The sequence below is a fragment of the Sander vitreus genome, chromosome 3 (assembly GCF_031162955.1).
Source record: "Sander vitreus isolate 19-12246 chromosome 3, sanVit1, whole genome shotgun sequence".
Taxonomy (NCBI): domain Eukaryota; kingdom Metazoa; phylum Chordata; class Actinopteri; order Perciformes; family Percidae; genus Sander; species Sander vitreus.
Window position 1 is genome coordinate 23,462,027 of NC_135857.1, and position 22,046 is coordinate 23,484,072.

Here is a 22,046-nt window from a genome sequence, read left to right on the forward strand (position 1 = left end):
ATGTCTGATTAAATAAACCTCATAAAGTTTATGTCCCTGTTTATACAGTATTTCCCTTTTGACAGATTGTTTTGACTTGTTTGGCTTATGCGACAAATAAAACTCCCAATACTTACCTTCTCTAACCAAATTCTCCATACATTAAATCTTCCTATGCGCTAAAAAACGAAGGCTGGGCCTAACAATTGAAACACGGCTCAACATAAACTCTGTATAGTGTCCGCCCACTTCTGGCTGGTTGCCCTAGCGGAGAGACAGAGGAGCTACTGGCTCAGGGAGGAAGAAATGTCTGGCTGTCTAGTTTCAGCGTCAAGCCAGATGTTTTGTGGTTCACTGTATAAACCAACCTGCATCTGTTTATTGGCCTTCCAAAATGTTTGTTACCACTGTATTCATTATGGTCTTGGTAGGTCCTGGACCCCTAGTCTTCCTAATAGGTATGAGTGGGATGGCAGGTATTTTAATACAGAGAGGGAGTGATCTTGTCTGAGGCAAGCTGTTGGCGAAATGTTTGATTAGAATATCAGACTTGTCAGGTAAACACACGGGGTTTGTGTCATTTGAAAAGCATCCTGGAAAGTATTTCATAACACTGCATGGACTCTAGTGGATGGTACGCTTGCCTTTTTAATAATGGAACCTAATGATATGAATCCAAAGACCCACATCACAGTATAAAACAAAAAAAAGTGGGGTGTTTTAAGAGATGTGGCTCTATTACTGGTCACATGTTGAATCACCAACTCTCTTAAATTTGCCACTTTATCACTAATCTTCCTAAAATAAAATGCCTCTTTGAAAACCTCAGACACTGGAATGCATAGAAAAACAGAAAAAGAAAGAAACCAAACCAGTCACTGAAGAGTTAAACAAGGTGTCTCCCTTAATTACACGAGTCTGAACTGGCCTCAGGCAGGAGAAGCCTTGACCCTTAGCAGGATCCAGATGTGGTGGTCCCAAGGGTGGGGGCCCTCGGCCCAACCAGACCCCCAAGTCGAGAGCAGACAGGCCGGCCCTGCTTTCAGTCCTTGTGGAGGCGCAGTCTCCGTTTGGCCACTCGAACCCCAACACTACAAAAAATATTCATCATCATCATGATTTCATCTCCACTGTAGTATTGTAGTATTTTTAAGCGTTATAAAAACTGGCAGTATAATGAGATACAGTCACTTTGGTTAAAAGAAAAGTATTTTCCTATCAAATGTGATTTTCTTGATAGTGATGAATTGATCGCTAATCTACTCAAAATGAATAACTGAAACTATTAAAATAGTATAATCTGGAACGTGGATTTCCTTTAAATCTAAGTTATCTACTCGTTAGAGTTATATGTTTTATATATCACTGAAATGCTGAATGTGCTGTGAAAATGGACGTTTCTTGCAGTGTTATTGGTCTGGTCACGTTCTGAGCTGGCTCCATGTCTAGCATCTGCACTCAAATTATGCTTGAATTGATGAGGGCAATTTCATAGGGCAGACGAAAAGAAAAAAAAACACCTATGTGGGGGTAGGGGTTAGGGGATTTCTTTTTGGGGGCTCAGGCGAGTAGATACAGTACGTCATTGAATAACAATGGCAAACTCAATAATAACAACAATAATAAAAATAATATTAACAATTTGCATTTGAGCCCCCTTTTCAAATACGCTTTTTTTAAATGCAGGCTGCCTTCATCCATTCAGTTGTGCGCGGAACAGCAGACGCACACGTGTAGAGCAGACCCTCAGACTGTAATGCGGTTAGGAGCTGAATGCTTAATGGTGTCTCAGGAAAACTTCACAGAGAGTTGTAACATTAAAAAAAGACAAGGTTGCCACTACTCCTGCAAAAGGTGTTCAGGTTTCTCTCCTGTCTTGATTTAGAGCATTATCAGCAGTAAGTCTGCGAGAAACATCTGTCCACATTCAAAGAGAAACGTTATTTAACGTATCACTTTCACTATGGGATATAGGATAAAACAGAGAATATACTGATTTACAGAGGGATGGAGTCATGGCGAGATGCACGTCTGAAGTGTAGGCGTGAACCAAAAAAGCGCTCTAAAACGTGGGATCACATAACTTAAAAGTGTCCTGCGACAGTAAACCTCATTATCGAAAACCTCAGTTAAATGTGTGCAGAAATAATTCATAAATCGGACAAATAGTAAACCCTTCCACACCATATGTGACACAACTGGGAAAGCAAAACACGAGCCTATTCTACAGCAGGCTACACAGCAATGGCTGTGCGCAACGCAGGCAGTCATCCTGTAAATATTTCCGAGCAGAAAAACATAACAGTGGAGCGAACACTCAATTGTTTTCCCTGCTTATCTCTCTGGGACAGTATCCTGCTTTTTTGAAGGCAGGGCTTTCGGTGACACACAGCTTCCTTCTCAACCTTCTCAACAGTGGTGACTTCACTTCCCAAATTTAGAGGAAAGAAAAAACTCAATCCGGTAAAAGTGTCTCTTTCTCTCCGCCGCATACCGGGGGCTGGAATTAATTCAGGAGCGTGTCATGTTTGGGATATTGTCGGGGTCCGCTGAAAATTGCGCAAAATGGACGGAACTATTAAGGTAAGGGTGGAGAACGGGGTGTATGAGTTTGTGGGAGACTGCTTTTTCGGAGTTGCGCCTCCTTTTTTTAAGCAATGGGTTGAAATGCTCCTCTGTGTCGGTCTGTGAGCTGGGACCTCCAATCTGACGACGATGAGCGGCTTTTTTCTCTCGGTCTGAAAGCGGTAACCTGATTTACTTCGTTTTCCTCTTTCTTTGAAAGTATCCCTTCTCAATAAGCTGCCTGGTTGTGAGGATACGCTACGATGTGGATTCAAGGCTAAATCAGAATCACGCTTTGGATTTTGGGGACCAATAAGCGCACAATTACGCACCTCTGGAAAGGCATAAAGGATCGAGTGGCTATTTATTTCAGAACCCACGCTCAATGTACTTTCATATAGGTATATGTAATCCACGAGTTCAACGATTTGGTTTAGTCTGGGCAGCGGGGATTGAGCAATAGCCATGGCAGGATGTGCCGCTGGATACGATGTGTCGAGCTGCGCAACAGCGGTATGGCACGTCGCCCGGCTCGGTCCGAAGATCCTGCCGTGGGTCAAAAAAGTGTGGTGGATTGGTATTTACACAAGAAATAATATTTCTCTTTGTTGCTGTTGAATATTGTAACGTCTTACCCTCCCTTGCGCAGAAAGTTTTGTGAAAGTGTAAGGCTGTCATTTGGTAATTGCATGCGGTAACTGCTCTGCTTGCAACACTTAAAACCCACATGCTTTACAATGATACCTTGGCTTGCTCCTTATATAGTTACACAACTGTTTTGAAACGGTATGTTGGTAGTCAAGAGCGCTGGTCTATATTAACTTTGGCTTCTGGCCCCCGACAGTCAAATTCCAGATGCATTATGGCTGCAGCCACCAGATGTTGAATGGCAAGTCCCTATTAGTTCACCCTGCGATGCGTTCAGTCTGTGTCCTCCGGTGTAAACTCAGAAGAATGCAGCAGTCTGCATTTGCTCGTATTGTTGCAGTTTCTTTGAGAAATGTAAAGTAACGGGTTTGTGGCTGCTGGGTGTGGTGTGAGTTTTGGAAGAGTGTAAACGTTGGCCAGACAAAAATGTCAGGCTGCACTAAAGTCCCGTCATTCACCGCTCACAGCGCTGTGATTGTTTTGTTATGTATCGGGGACGAAAGCCATGCTTCAGGAGGACATTAATGTCTCAGCCTGGATGTTTGTAACAAAGCAAGACGTTTGTGATAATTAATGTAATCATATTTGAATCCTTGGGTGTAAATGACTGGCTGCTAGCTGCATTCATGCTCGCTAAAAGAAAGGAAGGGCTCTCTAGCCATGAGAGCTTCCTGCTCCACACAATCTTTTCCTGACAGGTTTCCTCTTCCTCCTTAAACAAAGGACAGGAATGCACCCCTCTGGGTGGCTCCTGCTAGATGGCTGTGTGTGTGAACGCCAATCACACGTGAAGTCTGGATGTGGAGCAATTGCATATATCCAGTCTGCTCCAGACGCGTCGTGACGCATTTGGAGAGATATACTTGGTTGATGTAAACCGAACAGAGGTGGCTCCCAGCAGGTGTCACACGCACACAACGCTTATAATGGTGCCGTTTAACAGCTGAGCTATTCTTTATTTAAAATTTTTCCCTCACTCTGTCTGTGGCACTGCAAAACGATATCTGGCAAAAATAGAATTCAGATTATTACTTATTTTTGTTTTCAGAAAAAATTATATTAAGAACAGAAAACTTTTTGACTCAGGACTTGTATAGAGTTTTTAGTGATTATGTTGAGATATGGTCCTCGGGAGAAATTCATCTAGATTAAGAGTGGAAAATTATCTGTGGACATTGTGAGAGACAGAAAACCGCCTGTAGCTCTTTGGCAGTATGTGTGTGTTCCATGCAGATACTGGAAAGAAGGCACTGGTCTGTCATCCTTTCAGCTTCTTTTCATAAGAGTGGTGTGATCCTATTTAAAAAAAAACATCTGCAATCTTAAATAGGCACACACCACTTGCCAATCATAGTTTCAATTGCACAGGCTGATATGTCACTGTAAATATAACGTGCAACAGTCATAATAGCTCAGTAAGTCCTTATCAGGCTGTAATGAGACATTCCCTCACTTTTCTACACTTTATCATCCACAGACTAGCTGGTGTGTTCTGCTCAGATAGTGAGTCCTGCTGCCAGGGTTTAGACTATGATGGATCAACTGATGAAATCACTGGAAAATCTAATTCTGGCGAGATGGTTAAACGCTTCGGAGAGGTTCAGCTTTTTTAAACTACTCTAAAGAGTAGTATTTCATTGACATAGTAGTATAGGCCTATACAATTTTTTTTTAATTTGATATGTCTCATAGTCAAATCTGGTTCCAACTGTGTGAACAAGATTTATCTCGTGTTTTAGAAGGAGTTTGACTTGACTCACTCCTCACCACATTATTTAAATAGAAGACAAGTGCTTTTTATTCCAGGGTGTCTACAAGCTGTCACACTTTGTAAATCTTTGTATCCATACTTTGATTGGTGCAGACACAGTCAGTAGGGGGTTTGTGGCATTACAACAGAGAGCACTACAGAGAAATTACAAATTAAAACCTTTTTCCACTGCGAAGGTCAACATCACTTGAGAAAATGAATGATAAAGAGCGAAGGCCTCACCTGTAGCATCTGCGATGGTTTCAAATATTAATTAGAAGTATTTCAACTTTAGTATGCTAATTAAGGAAAAGCACGGATTGAGTGGCTGCCAATCAGTATCAAAGTATCCATTATCCAAGTCCACAAACATTATTATAGTCACCCTGTAGTTGTATCTGTTGTAAAACTTTTGCTATAAAAATAAACATTTATCATCCAAACAGGGATAAGTGAACTATTTCTACTTGTATGAAATGTCTTAGAATGGAATTATACTGAAGTTATGTGAGATCCCAAGGATTTTGTTTTCATGAAAGCAACATTTTAGAGAATGCAAACGGCTACATGTTGGAAATACTGATCAATGAATATCAAGTAGCATTTTCCCCCCGAAGCAGATATGTGGCATTTTGGAATGAAATAATTCAGTCCACGGGAATTAGACACGTCTCGTTCTAAGCTGTGCCATCAGATCCTATTAGATCCAGATGTGCATCAGACCCGAGCCTAATCCCTAGCAGAAGCATATGACTGTAATGATTTCATTTGATTTTCTGACTCATTGTTATTTTTGTGTTTGTTTGTTTTTAACAATGATAGATGGACCAATTATAAGAAAGGCTGACTCTTTAAGTTATTGATAAGCAGGATCCCCATTCTGTGCCAACTAAAAGTTACCTGGCACCGGTTTGACATGGTGACATTGCCCAACTGTGTTCATTGTCAAACACTTAGCGGTGACAACTGTATGTTAAAATGTAAACCTCAAAGTACACAATCCATGCTTTACTTCCAAGACATTACACAAGGAGCATGTTTGAAACCACGTAATATCTTGGCCAGCCGCAAGTTTCTGCATTTGTTTTCTTTAATAAACTTACATTGCTCCAGCTGAGCTACAGCAGAGGGGTCAGTGTAGCAGTGACCCCCCCTGCTTCTGTTGAGACTCCAGCTGTGGAGGGAAGCCCAACGCTCAGACAAGACAGACACATCAGGGCATGACACGGAAGTTTTGGGTCCAAGTTAAGAACTGATAATGAGCAAGAGAAATTATTACACAACCAGCAATCTGGAAAGATTCGGTTTAGAATATTTTTATTTGTCAGCCCATACAGTAAACATGAGAGTTTGAGAGCAATTGTTTTAGTTTTTGCGATCCAATGTCCAACCTTTACTGGTAGAACAGCTGTGTGTATTGAATGATAATGTCGGTAAACCAGTACGTGGATAAAGACGAGCCTTACAACTCTGTCGTACTCCATGATTGAAGTCATCCTAACATTAACAGGAAGCTACAGTTGCTCCGTGGGCTGTGTACACAAACTACTTCGGATGCCAGACTACGATATGACCCATAACTACACATAATTGCTGTAAACAAAAAAATACACAAGAGATTGAAAATTTGACATCACAGGTTTCCGGGTAGTGTAAAATGAAAGACTGGAGGTGTATCTACTCATGTTTGTGAGTTTATTGTTATCATTCTTATTACACGACTATGTCTTACTACTGACAACAATTAGATATTTTAAGAAATATGCCTCTTTGCTTTCTTTGCAGAGAATTAGAAAAACAGATTGATACCACTGTCATATCTTTCTGTTAAATAAGAAACTGCAGCCAGGAGAAGGTTAGCTTAGCATTAAAAAGCAGGGGGAAACAGCTTGTGTACCTCTTAAACTCCTTAATTAACACTTAATATCGTATTTCTTTTATATGTACAAAAAAGTGTAAAGTTGTGTTCCAATCAACGAGCAGACTCCAGGAAGTCACTGTGCCCAAAAAATAGCACATAAGACCACGTAAAACTATTTGTACACTTTAGAGGTGTTGGTATGTGTATTTTGTTACATTTGGATGGAGCAAGGCTAGCTGTGTCCCCCTGTATCTAGGCTTTATTCTAAGCTAAGCCAACCAGCTGATGGTGGTAGCCTTAAGTGAAACGGACAGAGTTAACTCTCTACAATAAAGCAAATAAGCCTATTTCCCAAAATATTAGGAACAATTTTTTTTTGTTTAAATGTATATTGGTTAGGATGGCTGTATATGGCCTATTTGGATCTCACATACTGGCACTTTTAAAATGAGTCGAGAAAGACATACCAAGTATGTGTTCCTTCCACCTACAGGAGGCGCTATCAGTGGTGAGTGAAGACCAGTCCCTATTTGAACCTCCGTACGCTGCTGCTGCCCCTCTCCCAAAGACAGACATGACTGCTTCTGGCACACAGGACTACGGCCAGACCCACAAAATCAACCCCTTACCCCCACAGCAGGAGTGGATCAACCAGCCAGTGCGGGTCAATGTCAAGAGAGAATATGAGCACATGAATGGATCCAGGTATGGCATGACAACCACTTCCTTACATGCGTTAGTGTTTAGTGAGATATGAGTTGTATCTATCTTTATTAGACATATTAGACATTTGGTGTTCATTACTACAGCTGCTACTATATATATATATATATTGTCATTTGTCATTTAACAAACCATTTCATTACCAGAGCTAACCTTCACTTGTTGCCTCTAATCTTCAGTGAACTTTTCCCTGGCTAGTGTAGGGCTTATCTATTCCATTCCAAGTCAATGACTAAAAAAAAACAACACCCAATTTATTTTGCTAAACATTATTTTTAACTTACTCATATGTGTGTTTGTGTAGCAGGGAGTCTCCAGTGGACTGCAGTGTGGGTAAATGCAATAAGCTTGTGGGGGGTAACGATGCATCTCAGATGAACTATGGAAACTACATGGATGAGAAGAATGCCCCTCCCCCCAACATGACAACCAATGAGCGGAGAGTCATTGTACCTGCAGGTATGTAATGATAAAAAGTATTTATATATTAAAAATAAATCATATCTTACATGGTTTGGATAAGGTTAAATATGTGTCTGCATATGTCTGTATATCCACTGCATAGTTATACAGGCGCTAAATGTTTGAGGTGTTTCACTGTGCTGCTGCTTTGATTACAGACTCTGTTTTGGTATAATTTTGCCAATGCTGTAAATGTTTTATTAGTCCCATTTTGATTTAGCTGGTTTGCAGGGTAAAGCATTGTTCCAAAGTTTTACGTCACTCATGGGAGCACGGCTGAATGCGTGCAGGTAGAGATGTCTGTTTGTCTGCCAGGCCTATATATTTCTTCACTGGTTTCACAAATTTGATCTTTCTGTATGTGAAATAGGAGTTCAGGGAGTAACAAGTGCAGCTTCAGGGTTATAGCCTTTAGAAAAGTAATTTGAACACGTAAGTTGCTACACGTAAGCCAGAGAGCCAAAGAGAATGACGGTGCTTTCCCAAATCAAATGGAGCCGTGGTCAATTTTCTATTGTAAAGGCTATTGTATTCAAATGTTAGTGCTAAACTCATGCAAACGTCCACTCATCTATTAACTGAATAGGAGCTCCACATGGAGGCCCCTCCTTAACCACAAGTGGTAAGATTGGGGTTTGGTTTCCAGATTGGCTGTGCAGTATATCAGACTTGGGTCAAGTAGTACTTGCAAATGCAATGCAAAACACACTAAAAGTTTGAACAATCACAGGAAGGGATCTCAGAGCGAATATACTACTCTATGAAAGATTATTTACCAGAAACCTAATATGAGTGATCTGGCAAATCCTATTCATTTGGTTAAATTAAAGCAAAGAATATTATTATTGAACAAGGTCTGCTACTGATACATAACTCTGTTTATAATTTATACATTGGCCCCCTGCCTATACCTTACTCGGATATGATGGTCTCCCAACTCTGTCTTCCCTGGTGTTTGTCCAGAAACAATTAATATGGTGTCAATAATAAAAAACAATCCTGTCCCTTCTTCTTCTTCTATGTTGCTTGCAGACCCCTCGTTGTGGTCTCAGGACCATGTGCGCCAGTGGCTGGAGTGGGCCATCAAGGAGTATGGCCTTTTAGAGATTGACACAGCCATGTTTCAGAATACAGACGGCAAAGACCTCTGTAAGATGGGCAAGGATGACTTTCTCCGGCTCACCACCATGTACAACGCCGAAGTGCTTCTCTCTCATCTCAATTACCTCAGGGAAAGTAAGTACACTTTATGCAACTCAAGTGCTACTAAACAAAAAGGTGAATCGAGAGGAACAATGGATGGAATAAAGTAATGGGGTTTTGAAACAAATGTTGGACTCCAGTAAAAGTTGTTTGACAATTGATTAAAAACAGAACAGAGAATTTACAGCAATTTGACAGCATAAGGACAGTAAAAGGACAGTATATTTGGTTGTACATCCTGCTGTTTGTGCTGAAGTTGTAGTCTGCACTGGCTTCCATCTCACGCCAAAGAATGGAATTGAATCAACGTTCAGTCAAGACACAAGTCTTTTTTTATATACTCTTCCCTACTTTTGGATGAGGAGGGAAAGTGAAAAAATGCTAAACCCCAGCAAACAACATGACACTTTGTTTTGTCACCGCACTATACTCATATTACCGTCAATAAACAATGGAATTGCTTTTACTGGAAACTCATTTCTTTATAATGGCTACCCAGTATTACGCAGAGCTGTGGAAACCAAATGGGTTTCTCTCCCTTCTCGAGATAACCATCGACTACACCCCCCACTTGACTTTGCTCCGCCTTATTCCACATGGTCCAGAAAGATGAAGCCCAGGTGCATTGCCTCAGGAATCACGCAAGGCCTGTGTGTTCAGCACAGCAAAGAAAGTTGATCTGCAATTTGCAATGGAGGCAACTAAATTTGAGCCTGTTGCCTTTGAAGAGTTCCTTGGTACAATCTTGCTTCATAAGTTTCGCCGGGGAAACAAAGCCAATTTTCTGAGGCAGTATGCAAATTACATTTTGATATAAGATGTAACATCTGGCATGCCCGTTGCTTTGAATACACAGTGATGTCTAGTTCAGACAATAGGTATGTCTACCGTTTACTATAAAAATAAGCGGATCAGGAGTAATGTGATTGTTGTACATACAGAGAACAGTTTGTCCCATCTTTAAATTCTTTGCATTACAGTATGTGCTTTAAAATAGTGAGAGCTGTTTCTACTGTGGCTGCAGAATATCATGACAACACGCTGGGTGGAGTGACCAATGGCTCAACTAAATTTAACATTACTCCCAAAAAATTGCGATGGGCCTCCGTGTGATGTAATGGGAACTTTATTTTGTGGGTGTCAACAATTTTCTCTGTGCAAGGCGTCTGGGCAGAGAGAAATGCTTGTCATGAGTATAACAGCCTCATTGTGCAGCACTGCAGCGGGTGGATCCGTCTGACTGCCACTGGGCACACTCCGCAGAGCAGTTTTCATTATGGCCACTGGCTGCGTGACTTAGCCACGGCTTAGGCGTGCTGCACCGCGACTCTGCCCATTGCTGCCCTTTTTTCGATTTAAACCCTGTGTGTTTTGGAGACAGAGGAGATGTCTCGGGAATCCTTTCCACTTGCCAGTTGAAATTGCTTTGGATCCGTTCCCGACAATCAAAAAGATGAATGCTCCCGTGCCTGCACTGACTGACCTGTTTTGGGTCAGCTCTCTGAGAAGCAAGCAGTGTGTATTATTGACACTGGGAGCTTAAGGGCAAGAGGAACCATATTAGTAAATTAATGTCTAAGGAAGACTGAGATGGAGGAGGAAGAGGAGGGTTGAGGCTTTATACAGACCCTGCAGGGCTGATGATTTGGAAACTAAAGCCGCTCTCTCTTTTCCCCCCGCAGCACAAACAAACACAATCATAGACGAGGAGTAACCCCGTCCAGAAAATAGACCTCTGGCTTCACTCACGAGATTTGGAGCTGAGCCGAGCTTCGAGAATACAGAAAAAGAGAGAGGAAGGGAAATACTGAGCCAAGCCCTGGAAGTATTAGTGATTACGTCTTCCTCCAATCCCATTCACCGCTCTTCCCTGTATGACCCCCATCCTCCTCCAAAATAATGGATGATCTAAAGGGCTACTACTGCAATCATTTCATACACATCTGTGTGCATCATGTGTGCGTTTGGTTCTGTTTATTGAACCTCTGATTAACATTCCTCAGAATCACTAAGCCCTGTACGTACACTCGGCACGGGGCAGGGACACACATCCCCACCCTACAGCCATACCATAACAAAACATTCCTGCCACGTCATGTGCATACATATCGTTCAGACACCATACTGGTGCAACCATGGGCACAATCTGAACATTTGTCTGGCTACCCAGCTGCTTGCAGTAACAAGGGTAGTTGCCCATGCATTATTTTGGCCTCACTGTTGGTCACTTATCCAGATTTGTATAAGTAATGGCCGCCCGCACCCCAATGTGCTTTCAATTTTGGGTGCAATTTGAGAATTTGTTCAAATTAGTCTGTCAGGGAGGGACCGCGGACTGTTTGCTTTATCGCACCCATGTAGGTCGGTTTGATACCACATGTGCTGGAAACGGAGCAGAGCAAAAAACCTCAGACAACGAAAGCCGTATCCTCCAACAGACAGAGATGTGAGAAGAAACAGGGAAAAAATGGAAAGGGGAGAGAGGAGGTAAAGTAAGGAGACAGAAAACTGAGAGAAAACCTACTGTGGACCTGAAGAAACAGAGGAGTAGACACTGGATAAAGAAATATGCCCTTGAATGAGAGGTTTTACATTTGTTATTTAAGGACATGGGCAGGAGTGTGTGAGCAAGAGAAACAATTATAGAGAGTGAGTGTGGGATCAAAAAAATAAGTTCAGGGGGGCGGGAGTCTATTTTTTAGAAGTGCGTGGAAACGGTCCAAGGGGGTCATGATTGACTGTTGTTGGAGAATAGCAATAGTTCTGTTTCCCAGCTGTCGCCGTTGCTTGTGTGTCTGGATGGATTTACAGTGAGGGAGTAAAGAGAGAGAGAGAGACAGAGACGGAGAGAGACAGAGAAAGAGAGAGAGTCTGGGCTTCTGCACTACCGCTGATGCTCGCTCCAGAGTGGGGGACATTCTCGAGCCCTCAATAGTTTATACAGACCATAAACATCTGGGCTCGAAGGCTGAGTAGGGAAAAAGGAGGTCTGGAGAGCTCTCTCTCTTTCTCTCTCTCTCTCTCGCTCCCCTTTCTCCCCTCACAACATTTTTATTGAGCTCCGCTTGCATTAGTTCCTTCTATTGGCAGATTATCACTGGTGCACAGGGGCTCAACAGCCTGGCTGTGCGCCCTTTACTGTTAGCTGTCCATCTCTTAGCCACCATTACCGAGCAGTCTGCGGCTGCTCACTTGACTGCTGGGGTTTAAGCACTTAGCACTACAGGAATTTATGTGCATATCACATTTGCATAAGTGGGGGTGGATAATAAGCAGTTGCTGTTCATGTAAACACTGAGATGAGCTCAGCTGTAATTGAAGCTAGCTGCTTAGAGGTGCATAATAATTGCACTTGCAACCCAATCGTCAGATAAGAATGTTGATTTTGGGGAAATTCTGCAAAACCTTGATTCACAAGGTGAATTGGTTTTTAACATAAATGTCAACGTTTTTTAAAGATTACTTTTTGGGCATAATCCCAACGTTTTTTAGAAGATCCGCCAACACACCTTTACAACATCGGAATTGGTGTCACTGCGTCCAAACATTCCTGTAACTTTCCGAAACTGACAATCTGAAATTCACACAAACTTCATGATCAGGTGTGAGAGAAAGTCAGCAGGGTTTGGACTCTTTTTTCATTCTTCACATGTCTATTTCTGGCACTTTTCTGAGCATACCAAGGTCTTTAGGTTAGGTAACTAAAACACTTGGTTAAGGTTAGGGAGCTTTCGATTTTGGATCTCAAAAGATCATCAAAACAATGTCAAGCTCACACACGTTAGTGATCCACCCCTCCACCGCAGCCTCGCTAAAATGTTTTGTTACAGCCTTAACATCACTCTACTTACACATTTGTTCTGTCATTTTTAAACAAACAACCTATTATGTCCTTCTCTGGTGAGATCATTCTGGAATACCCATGTACCGGCCCAGTAGCTTCAGAAATTACGTTCATATTGGGCAATTCAGCACTGCAAGATTTATGTCCAATCCAACATTTAGTGCCAATGCAGGAAGTAGTGTGACCTTTATGTAGCAAGGTGAGAAGCAAAGTAAACGTCATGGTGTTGTGCATTTGAATTTCATATGTGAGTTTGTGCCAAGTCACACACCAGCAATGAATGTTTGCTTAAAAAAAAAAAAAACACGGTTCTTTCCCCAAGCTTACCCAAGTTTTTGTGCTTAAACCAAACCAAACCTTAACTATAGTCTTAGTAGGTCAGACAAAAAGTCATAAGAAACATTTTTGTAATGTCATAAGTATGACAGTACTTATGCAATAATGTGTTTCTGTAAATTAAGGAGTAGTGATTACAATTTAAGTTCTTGTTCTACATTACTGTTACTAATCTCAGTGACAATTTCACATTTTATGGGTCGGCTTGTTAGCTGTTTATTGAAGGATTTATATCAGTTTGGTCTTCCTTCAGTTGACTGGACATGGACAGGGGCTGGAGGGGGGTCTTTGTTAGCCTCTCATGAGCCTTAATTCAGGAATCAACTGATTTTGGCCAGGGTTGGAGGTGCTCTGTGCATTACTCCGCAGCTCGGTCGCATAGACATCTCAGCATGAACCTTTTTATTTCATTTTTATAGGCATACCTGTTATTTGTCAGGGCTTTGCATCTTCAAATGTATTTTTGTGATCTCACAAGTGTTAACTGTCTGCCTGGGGAGAGAGCAGACGGCACTCATGGACGAAGCTCATATCGTACAGCAAAAAGAACAACAGTGGGGCCAAGTGTGTAGTGCTGTTGCTGAAAAGCTGGACACTGGAAATATTGAGTTTCATCTTTGGTTTTGCTCGGGCAAAGATATTTTCACTAGAGTAATTAGTAAAGTAATGCAAATACAACATAAATAATTTATTACATTTTTAAGTAACTTTCCCAATACTGCCAGCAAACAATGTCATTGTCACAGTTGGGGTGTCAGCTAATAATAATAAAATAAAAGATAATCTCTTTTAGTTTGGATGACTTGTTGGAAATATCTCTCATGCACTATGTATGGCTGGTATGAAGATGGGCAGTGGTGCTTCTCAGTGCAGCTTTATCCTACAGAGCTAAAAGGATGACTTACTGTTTGTTGGCTGGAGCCCATTTGTCCTCCTTGAGGTGGCAAGATTCCCAAAACTGGGTGACTGGGACCCTCAGTTTGATGACAAAGCTCAGACCACATGTTTGAGGCGATGGCATCATATAGCTCTGCAGAATAAACAGCAGGGGCCCGATGGAGGTCAATCACAATGCTCAATTAGCAATTAAAGATCTCAATATTATGGCCATGCAGAAACTGAAGGACAGAGCATTTTGAAAGAGCCATTGGTGATAAGAAGGAGAGAAAAGAAAATTGTTTGTGGATGTTATGTAATCTTACAGACTCTAAGCAGATGTGACTGCAAAGGGAAAGAGAGAGTGAGGGTCTTAAAGGCTGAACACTGGCCAGTCCTCCCACTGTGCTGTCAGATTACCAGGACATGTTTGTTTTCTGAGAGAGGAAGAAGCCGTCCAAATAAATAGGCAGCACAGCCAAGACTCCCTCCACCAAACTGTGTGTCAGCTGTGGTGTCTCTCTCTCCCTCTCTCACTCGCTCTCCCCTACTCCCTCACAAACTCTCACTCTCTACAGCAGCTCTGGGTTTCTCTGTGGGATGGTTTGAGGTTTTCTCAGCAATGCTGCCTGTTTGCCTGTCTGGGTCAGCCCACATATGTGGCACACAGCAGGAAAAGGGTTAACAGCCCCTTCCTCCTCACTTCTCTCCCACTTTTTCTGTATGTCTGTCTATCTTTCTCTTACACCCTTTTCCCTCAATCCAAAGCTTTTGGTGGCTTGCTTGCCCCTGTGCGCTTACACTCTGCGTGTGGAATTATTTTTGTGTGGGGAGCTGCGTTTGATTGCTGTGCAGGGACCCTGACTCATACAATGGCTCCCCTGTTCTGAGGCCCCCAGGTTACTAAACTAGACCCAGAGCATTGGGGGTGCCGTGGAGTAGGTAGTACTGGGAGGGGTGGGGTGTTAGGAGGTTAGAATACATTTGTGGAGCACCCCACACTTCCCCCCCAACCACCCCCTAAAAAAAACAGACCCCTAGTCTGCCACCATGGGCCCCTTCATCCCCCCAACCCCATCGCCAGCAGCATAGCAAGTTAAGTAAAATCCTGCATCGAATCTCAAGAAAAGCCCATCACAAATTGAATTTTGCTTTGGCGTTTTTTGTTCTTTTTCAGACTGCCCCCATTCAGAAAAGGTATCTTCCTTACTCAGCAGCTCTCCGTAGCCGTCTTTGTGCTAGCAGTAGCTGCTCTTGTGTTTTCTCTGTGCATTTTTGGCTCTGTTTTTCCACTCGCTGATTTATGCCTTGGGGCAGCTAAAATTAAGAGAGCATTTTGGTGCCGCCCAGGGTGCCTGTGTAAGTGGAGGAATGCAGCGCAGAGTTCTGCTCCATAAGGTGAAATAAATAGGCGGCCATATGCAGACTCTTGCCTCTCTGACTTTATTATTCAGGAATCAGGTTTGCTGTTAAAATGCTCACAGGCTACAGAGTTTTTCCTACATTTTAAAAGACTGACTGTGCTGAATTTGCTTTTTTGAGACTAGATTTATGTATCATGAATTATTTTCTTTCTGAGATTATTTTTGAAGACAAAACAGGAACATAATTCAAGAAATGAAATGGGCTCTGTATGAGTTGAGCCATCTACTGCCACCTGCTGGCTAATGTTATACACTTTGAACTGTGTGTCATAGGCTTCAGGGTAGGGGTACACTTTCAAATGACAATTTCCCTTACAGCAAAGTTATCATGATTAATATACAACTCTGTAAATATTCTGGAAGATCTAATGACACTAATAATTACAATGTTAATGCTGAACCTTATAAGTGAATTAATGTATAATGTGTACTTTTAATCACTGGATGCTCTTATGTAAGAATGTATGAAAGTTTTCACGTCTTATCCAGGTTTTTAAATGCTGGTTTTGGGTATAATCGTTCGTCTTTATGCATTATAGGACTGGTGGATGAGACATTGTTTTGTCTTACTATGTTCTCTTTTGTCTCACTTCATTACAGGTAGCTCATCATTATCCTACAATACACCATCTCACACAGACCCATCCCCACGTCTGGCTGCCAAAGAGGGTAGGGATACATTTTTTTCATTCTCTATGCTTTATCTTAATATCTATCTGTGCATATTCAGGCTGATGTAACAGTTTTATATCAAGGGGGCAAAGTGAGAATGTTAGACTACCTTAAGATCAAAAGAAGAATTGGAGACAAAAACAGAGAAAAAAATAAATTGATCAGAGCTTATACCATAAAATGGCAAATTCTGCTTCACAGTACCTGCCAGCTTCAGACGAGCAGATACAAACAGATACACACAAGCGCACACACTTGACAATACAGACCACCCATACGAATCCAAAGCACATGCGGTCACCACTTGCCACAGACAAAGCTCTGTGCAGGTGCACCTTTTGTGTTGTTGAAAAATATGAGCCAAGCTGCTATAGCCGACCACGCTATTCAGAGTCGCTACCTGAACGCTGTGACAACACATAGTAGCTCCAAGGGTGGTGTCAGAATAGAGGCGTATTAACAAGACAAAAGCAGTGTGCTGATGAGTTCAATCGACAGCAGCAGGGGCAAGAACAGGCAGTGAACGTGGTGATTATGGGAGAGAAGCAGGAGGTAAGAAGTGTAAATGAGGTTGTTTGTTTAGATAGACAGGCATCACAGACAGGTGCTGAAGCAAGTGTGCGATAATCATGGCAGAAGAGCCTGATTGGCTGCTTTAGACCAGACTGGAGTGGAAAGGAGTGCATGTGTGTGTGGTTTTTGTGCTGTCTGTATAAGTGGATTAATGGCAGAGAGGATGACAGAAGGTTAAAGGGAGAATAGCCATACTTTATATGCTGGAGGGACTGTTGTCATTGTATTAAACTCGCCACTTCTTGTCATTTTGCACCTTCACACATTTTCCTCTACAAAATCCATCTCTAGTAGTTACACTGTTTTTATGAGATTACTGTCACTATATGTTTATGAAATTTGGTTACGAAATACACAATGTAATGTACCACATATTTTATTTTTCAAACAAGAACAAAAATCTGTACATTAGTTAAGGTTATCAAATCAACTTGACTCAAAAATGTAATTCAATGCATATTTCTTGATATCCGTCAAGTTACTCTTTTATTTGTCAATATATTGACACTTCTTTCTCAAAAGGCATATTACCTGAAAATAAACAGGAAGAATAGGTATCAGCTCACCTTATCTTGAGATTTGTCATGGAGAGTTTTTTTTTTAAAATGTGAATACGATTTTAGGAGTGAATGTAAACATAAAAGACACATTTATATGGACTTTTGGTTTGTGTTACAGTATTATCATGTGAGCTGCTTGGTGGTTGTTTTTATAGGTGTCACAATTACTGGATCCAATTTGCTCGTTGCATCCGCATTTACATTGAGAAATCTGTAGTTATGTATAAATGCAGCAAATGATACCTGTTGCAGTGTTGGTCATTTTGCACCAGTAATATTCTTGCAAAAGCAAAGCTTAGTTTTTGAGAACAACGCCCAGAGCAGCTCTGGATGATTGTCTCTTTCCTCTGGATACGTTCACTCTACAAACATTATTGTGTGCTGACACGACACCATCTAGGCGAAGGAAAGAAAAAGAAAAAAAAGCTGCACATCCTTTACATCGGCTATATGGTGTCACCACCATAGACTGGAGCAAGGACTGCAATAACAGTGATAGCCTTGCTCACAGGATGAGGGGCCCTATCAAGGCAGGAGGAGAGGAAACACTAAGTCTGATAAGTGTCCAAGAATGCCCTCTCTCTATCTGCCCCAGTGGTGAGCGTTAGCAGGCCATGTACTTGTTCTAGCCGGCTTCAATGCCAATAGACCAATGGGCAGGCCAGATACGATTCTGCTCAGTCACCCCCGACCCCGGTCTTCCTGGTTCTCAGCGCCAGGTATTTGGACTGGCAGGAATACAGGGTCACTCCCTTCAACAGCATTTCCCTTTCACAAGAGGTGACTTCTATTATGGGCTCCTGTAACACTGACTGTGCCTCTATAGTCGTGTCCTGTGATCCCAGCCAATGAACAGTTTTCAGCTGAGGAAAGCCTGTTTCTACAACAGGGTCACTTTTCAAGAATTCGGAAATACAACCAAGTTATGAGATTGATATCCGTCCAATTTAAAATGAATTGCTCTGTTTTGAAATATTTGTAGTCACCCTAAAATGATGAAAGTTAATGACCACATTAAATATTCCAAAATGTTTTTTTCATTCTTTCATTTGCAAAATTAAGTGAAAAGGTGAAACAATATGAAGACTAAAAACATCAACATTGGAGTTGGGAGTTAGTGACTCAACAATAAAAGAAGTCTAACTTCAGGAAAAGCCTTTATCGACATTGTCTCAGATCAGCATTGCCAGATGTTCAAGTTCATATTGCCTTTCGAGAACAGTCAAATACCATACAGACTCTTTGGGGTAGAGTAAGCATGAGCATGCAGCAGGAGACAACCCTTAATCTGCTCCAGACTCTGTGGTGTAAAATGCAATGTTATGAATAAAAGAGAGCATATAAAACACGGAATGCAGCAGCTATGAAAGACTGTGTGTGTGTATATGTGTGTGTGTGTGTGTGTGTAGCTCTCAGTGTTTATCTAAAGTCTATGTCTACTATTTGCCTGTGGATAGGCATGTGTATGTATGTGGGTGGGTTCCTGCATGTCTTAGTGCAGCATGTGTTACAGCATGTGTTAGAGTGTGTATGTTGAAAAGTATATGTGTATTGTTTGTGGTAATATCTTGGCGTTAATGTTTGCACATTAGACAGTTTTTTCCCCTGAGTCTTTGTACCTTCTGTTTTTGTCGCTGCTATGACATTTTGGAATTTTATAATTGGCAGCAAGGACACTCATATTCTCCGCTGCACCTCAGTGAATAAGGAAAGATGATGATTCACTTCTGTGAATGTTTTTATTTTGCAGCCAAGTCAAAGTGGCAATACAACTATAAGGGAGCCATTAAGTGTACAAGCTGTCCTACATATATGACTTTCAATTGCTTCCCTTTGCATTGCGAAATAAGATTTAAAAAAAAGTAAATGAAAGATGCAATTCTCTCTTTAGAACACAAACAATAACGTTATATAGATAACTTGCATATGTTTATGAGTTTTTTATAAGTTTATGTACAGCAGTGTTGCAGTCCCCTGTTGCTCTGGACATATTTTTCCGATGCTTCTCTGTTCTGGTGCATCCACTGTCTCTTTACCTTGTCTAACTCCTGTACTTTGCTATCATTCTCCTCCCCTTATGGGTCCTTCCTCACACAGATGGCTTTTAAAGCACCTGTATTACGGGTATTAAAAAAAGTTTGCCTTGTCTGGGTCTCTCTCCCTGGCTCAGACTCCAGGTTAAAACATTCCATGACTCGACTCTCTCCCTGTCCTCTTTTTCTCTGTCTATCTTACCCCTCTCTGCTCAGTTGTTCTTTCTCTCCGACTCATGTCTCCCGCTGTCGTTCTACGTCTCTCTGCCTCTCTCTCCCTCTCTCTCCCTCTCTGTCTAGCACTCAGGCCTTGTTTTGACTAACTGGTCCTGCAGTCGAAGTCTCCCAGGAGCGTGCACCACACCCCAGACCAGAGTGGAAACTGGCTCAAGTCGCAGTCAAAGCGAGGCCTGGAAAAATGAAGGAGAGAGAGGGGGGAGGTTGGGGAAGAGGCAGCTCTGTGTGTTCACATTTGGGTCTGTGTCTCGGTTTGCGTGGCTGGCTCGCCCAGAGTACCCCCGACCACTTGGGCTTTGTTCAATTTACATCTGCTGCTTCTTCTGCACTTCTGCATTTCTGCTTCCCTACCTTTCACTCACTCCAATTAACCCCAACGTCAAGTGATTGTATTGGTAAAAACCTTGAATTGTCTCTATTGTTGCATGCTGGTCAAGGGAAAATTGTTTTTGAATGTTAATGTAATCTTCTGCCAACAGCAACAATAAGGGTGTAGAAAAGATGTGGATGAGTCCGTATTACTGGGCATCTCCTCCAGCCCATATCAGACAGTAGCTGGGTTTGCTACCATATTGTTTTCTTTCAAATTACAAAGATGTGCTTCATCTGACTTTTTTTTCTTCTCTTTCTCTCTTCTTTCTCTTTCAAGCCTTTGTATGCACTTAGTCACTCTGTCTCCATCCTCATCTGTCTGCTTCTCAATAATCTTTCTCTTTCTGTGACTCCCTCACCTTCTCTCTCGTCTCTCCTGCATCTGCCTCTGCCTTTACCCCACGATCTCATCTACTGTGTGTAACCTCTCTCCTGTATGCAGCCTTTGGAGGTAGCCCCGTTGTGTATTTTTTGGGGTGGTGGAGAATGGATGTAAGGCGGGGGAGGGGCTGGCGGTGAGTAGAGGGGAAAAAAGGGCCAGTAAAACAAAGAGAGGTTGTCTGCAGGCGAGGCAGGCAGGAAACGCAAGTCTCCCAGGACTCTCCCCCAGTTACTGCTCCTTGGCTATCCTGCCGGCCCACACCAGATTGAACCTGACAGGCCGGCTGAGCCACGGCAGCCCGCTTATTATTTGTCCCTCTTCTCCCTTTTTTTGTGTTTCTCTCTATTACACTCAGATTTCTTTCATTCTTTTGATCATATTCTAATTTATTCACTTTTCTTTTGCTTTGTTGAGAGCTCATATCCTTCATTTCACTTCATCCATACGTTTTTGCACCGTCCCTTGTATTGTCTTGCACTACTCATTTGGAATATCCCACTTTTTAGTCACACAGACCAAAGCCACTCTCACCTGCAAACAGGAATAGGCCCTTTGCTGAAACATCTGGGGTTAAAAGTTGAAAAGTTAGACATCACGAGGCCCCTGAGCAGCAGGAAATTTCCATCGGAAGATTATGAAATGAGTAAAACAATGAAACACTTATGTGGAAGGTTACCGTAAACGTTGCTTTAATAGTTAAATAGATAATAATCTAGGATTCATTTGAATTTTATTTAGAAAATCCAAGATGTCAACGCGTCCTGAACCACAGGAGGGCAGTATTGTACAGTGTTTAAAGATGGTCGTACATGAGGTGGCAGCTGATGATGAAAGTTGGTTGTTGGTTGTGTCACTGGATGTTCCTCTGGTGTGGCTGTATGAGATTATATGGGTCAAGATGGCACACAAAGCCCAAGTGTATTGTAGTGAAGGCATTTATTTGTTTCTGACACATTAAGTCTGAAAAGCCACTGTTACAACAAGTCATCTTTAAAGTGTGTTTTACATACCAAATTGATGGATGTTTTTTGAATAATTATCATAAATAAAATATATATATATAAAGTTCAGGCAACTACAGGGAAATATATTAGTAAATGTTTTAGTCTTTTTTTCAATGTTTGATAGTTTATCAGCATGTGAGTTATTTGACTGCACTGGTTAAAACACAGTTCATGTCTGGCAAACACCTACACACACACACACACACACACACACACACACACACACACACACACACACACACACACACACACACACACACACACACACACACACACACACACACTTGAAAGCCTGGGAATAACACACTCAATCACCTCTGAAATGTCAAAACAAATTCTAATGATCTATTCAGGTTGATAATAATTGATGCATGTTGTTTGTAAAAACACAATGCTAAAGCCATACCTTTTCTATGTTTGAGATGAGGACCTGATGGTCCTTATTAGCCACATAATGCTTCATATTTACATTGGTTTTACACTGGCCAGTTATTAGTAGTTAGTAATGTGGAGTTTTCTTTGTTGCAGTAGGTGTGAGTGTT

At 41.7% G+C, this 22,046-nt stretch overlaps 1 protein-coding gene across 7 annotated transcripts in view; it reads left to right on the forward strand.

Annotated features, from left to right (window-relative positions):
* fli1 (Fli-1 proto-oncogene, ETS transcription factor) overlaps window positions 1-22,046 on the forward strand; it is a 31,544-nt gene that overhangs the window by 3,917 nt on the left and 5,581 nt on the right. For 2 of the 7 annotated variants that reach the window (XM_078246572.1, XM_078246574.1), the window contains exons 3-6: window positions 7,297-7,508; window positions 7,834-7,985; window positions 9,021-9,224; window positions 16,272-16,340. In XM_078246572.1, the coding sequence (XP_078102698.1) occupies window positions 7,297-7,508; window positions 7,834-7,985; window positions 9,021-9,224; window positions 16,272-16,340 (637 nt within the window). Of the gene's footprint in view, window positions 1-2,372; window positions 2,563-2,602; window positions 2,727-7,296; window positions 7,509-7,830; window positions 7,986-9,020; window positions 9,225-16,271; window positions 16,341-22,046 lie in introns of those variants that run through there. The other 5 variants (XM_078246571.1, XM_078246573.1, XM_078246576.1 and 2 more) reach the window with 4 other exon arrangements.